We start from the raw sequence: 3,541 nt of genomic DNA, 5'->3' as shown, positions 1-3,541 counted from the left end.
CCATTGCCATCTCTTCCAGAAATCCCCAAGGAGGCTGAGAAAAGGGGCAAAGTCATGGGATGTGTCTGCCAGAACTGAAGTGATTGATTTTTTCTAGTATGCCAACTCGAAGGGGCTTTTCAGAATCTGATAGTAGGTAAAATCACTCCATCAATGAAAAATAAACTACAGGAAACCAGCAGTGGGCGTAATGGCTATGTCGTGGACTCCCATGTAGTCGACCACGGTTCGCGTCCCGGACCCAGTGGCTTAAAACTCACGCCGGGTGCGTGTGCGTGCATGCCCAAGATCCCAAGAGGAGAATGGAGGCGAAGGGATTGCGGCGTGACCATTCCCCCTGGAGGGTGATTTCTCGCTTTCTGTCTCTCTGTCTCTCTCTGTCTGTCTGGCGAGCACACGCCCCCTATAGCAAAAACCTCTCCACAAAAAAAAAAATTACAGCAGCTTCATGATATCTGAATCCTTGCCAGAGAACCTGGTTTCTGACAGAGTACTACTATAAATCTCAATTTATTAAGGAAACCCTTACACAAATACTCAGTTTTTTATAGACCCAATATGTCCAATCTAAGGAATTGTCTTGGTTCATGTGAGTATTATATAGTTTTGCATAGAAACAGCTAGTTGACACTTAAAATGAATCTCATGAAAAGGATTAGGTATGTTTCCCATATGTAAGCAATTACTAAGAAGACAGAAAACATGTGAATGTTACTAAGAAGACAGAAACATACCACTGTGATGGAATGTGTGTTTGTCAGTTATTATTCAATAACTGAAGCTCATCAGCCCTGGTTTCCTGCCTGAAGAGGAGCTACAAAAGACTGTAGACTGACAAATCCTTATGATATTTGAGAAGCATTTGGAGAACCAAGAGGATGGCCTAGTCATGATGGATTTGTAGACACTCAGTTATGACTGTGTGATTCTGGGTTTGTGTGTATTTGGGAGAGGGAAGACTCAGAGGGGGATGAGTCACTGCCGCTGGTACAACAGGAGAGGCTTATATAATTGAGAAAGTGCGCTCCTAGGGGGCATGGCCATTGTTGAGTTGGTGCATCAGTGGGGATCAGAAAGAGAATGACATGCTGGATGAAATGTTTAATTGAGCCAAGACATTCAAAAAAGTGAACACAAAGGGTGGTCAGTTGGTTTCTAACACTTTTATTTCACCCATGTAATAAAGATATTATACTAAAAATATAATTCACATTCCAGTAATAGACAGACTACATTCTGACCCAAGCCTCACTGTTAGCTTATGGGTCCAGTGTACATCTCAAAATTACCAGGAATGTCTCCATAAAAGAGCATGTGCATTACATGCAGATGGCTTGCATGTAGATTTCACAAGTTAGAGGTTCTAGAATAATGACATACATTTCAGTGATTAGAACGTATACTACAGTGTTCCAAGAACTAAAAGTCTCCTCAGCTCATAGATGTGACATTTACAAATCCAACTTCAGTCACACAGGTTGCTGAATTTCATCTCTGATCAGGTGGAGTCTATATCTATTATTTGCCAAAGGATACTGAGTCTGTGCCACACTTGACAGATTATAAATAGAGCTGCTGCTGATGTCCTTTGCCATCAGTGCTTCTCTCAGCAAAATTCTTATTTCTCTAGACCTCACTAGATCTCATAATGGGCAATGGGGTTAGTTTTGAAGTGTGCGTTTCCTATCAACCAAGAAGGAGATGGCTTCCTGGATTGGGTGTTCCATTGTGCATTTCCATGCCAATGCAGGAGACTTGTAGCTGCTGCACATTTTCTGACAACTTTGATGTGGTCAGTCATTCTCAGGTGCCTGTTCTCCTGTCCATGTGGTATGCCACAGGGTTGATATTTTGCATATTCTCCAGAGGAGACATGACAAACAAATATCAAACAAGTCTATAGTTCCCAGCTGGGAATGCGTCTGTTCAACACCGTCACCTGTTACATCTTAACAGGATGGTCTGTGTTTACCATGAGATATATGAGAGTTCTGTCTCTCTCTTGGCTGTCACTCTTTTGAGATTCAAGACACCTGCAAATACTGCCTCCCCCTACTGTGGGTTTGAACTTGCTTCTGTCATTGATCTGTGGCATGGAAATGGTGTGGGTGAGAGAACAGTTTTTCTCCACTCTCCTAGGTTCTGCAGCAGGGGTTTCCCTCAACTGTAAGAGCTGTCTTGAAGGGAGATAGCTCATCAGACATGGGTGTTCCTTTTTTAAATGGAACCATTTTGCAACAAGAGCAGTCAATTCAAGTCCTGCTCTATACATAGAAAAGTTGCCTTCGGGCCTTGCTAGGAGGATGGGGCCCAACTTTGTGGCATGTTCTGGGTCCTGGGCTGGGAGAGGGAGGCAGAGGTCTGAGGGCAGAGCCTGGCAGGGGCTGCAGGCCATGGAGATTCAAGCTGAACTCTTCAGGCAGAGGGCGATACCTGGGACTAAGCTTTTGCACCTCAGAAATGCCTCTGGGGCTAGTGGCTCTTGGTCGAGCTGTGAGGAAGAGGATATTAGCTGCAGAGAGCCTGATCCCATTCTCCTGTTTGGCTTGGGATCCCATCATGAGCTGGCGGCATTGGGAATCCTCTCCTGCCTCTTCTGCTTGTGGGCCCCATATGTTCTTTGCACCCTGAAATGTCAAAGATCCATCTTCAAGATCGATCACCCAGGTGATCTCAGGATCGTTGAGCAGCAGCCAGCGGGCCTTGGTAGGAAACCTGAGCCCCTGCGATGACCTGAGGATATACTCGGTAACAACCACAACGAGGACATCATTCAGTGTGAACTGCAGCGCCCTCTTTGGATCCAGTACGAGGACTTCAGCCCCCAGGCGTAGCTTCAGTACCATGGCTGCTTCCAAGACCACCACAATCATCTGGGGCTTGGGATTCTGCCCAACCTGGCGAAGAGAAAGCAGGGCTCAGTATCCTCAAAGAGACTCTTCAATGGACAGTGGGGCTCACTATAGATGAGTTCACAGATCCCATCCCCAACTCAGCATGGTCTCCCAGAAATAGCACTACAACCAGGCCCCATTCCAAAGCTCATCTCCTGGACAACTCTTGTGACCTAGAATGTAGGTGCCCATATCTAACTCCATACCCTCTGAGGACATACTCACCTGAGGAGGTTCCTGGGGCAGCCGATGATCAGACACAGGACGTTCGTGCATCCTTTCTGGTTGTACACCTGTGGGGACAGGAGGGAGTGCAGGTGAATGTCGAGTCAAGGGACTCCCATTAGGTTTGAAGGGTTGACCTGCAAATGTCCAAGGCCAGCACACATCTGCCCTGGAATACCTGCCCATCAATATCAAGGGAATCCCCACACATGGAAACAAATCATCTACTTCCCTCATGATTTCAACTGACCCAGGGTCCCCAGTAGACGGCTCAGCGGAGGGACCAGCAGTTAGCGTAATGGCTACATCACTGGACTCCCACGTAGTTGACCGCAGTTCGCGTTCGGGACCCGGTGGCTTAAAACTCACGCTGGGAGCTTGTGCGTTCATGCCCAAGATCCCGAGAGGAGGATGGAGGAGAA

At 46.7% G+C, this 3,541-nt stretch overlaps 1 protein-coding gene across 1 annotated transcript in view; it reads right to left on the bottom strand.

Annotated features, from left to right (window-relative positions):
- Nucleotides 1-2,264: 2,264 nt before the first annotated feature.
- LOC106733311 (proline-rich protein 23D1-like) overlaps nucleotides 2,265-3,541 on the bottom strand; it is a 2,178-nt gene continuing 901 nt past the window's right edge. Inside the window, exons 3-4 of the mRNA XM_014582252.1 lie at nucleotides 3,120-3,187; nucleotides 2,265-2,897 (exon numbers count right to left, since the gene is read on the bottom strand). Coding sequence (XP_014437738.1) covers nucleotides 2,265-2,897; nucleotides 3,120-3,187 — 701 coding nt within the window. The remainder of the gene's footprint in view (nucleotides 2,898-3,119; nucleotides 3,188-3,541) is intronic.

Source organism: Tupaia chinensis, unplaced genomic scaffold (assembly GCF_000334495.1).
Source record: "Tupaia chinensis unplaced genomic scaffold, TupChi_1.0 Scaffold143289_1, whole genome shotgun sequence".
NCBI lineage: Eukaryota > Metazoa > Chordata > Mammalia > Scandentia > Tupaiidae > Tupaia > Tupaia belangeri.
This window is presented reverse-complemented; position numbering and strand designations above follow the sequence as displayed.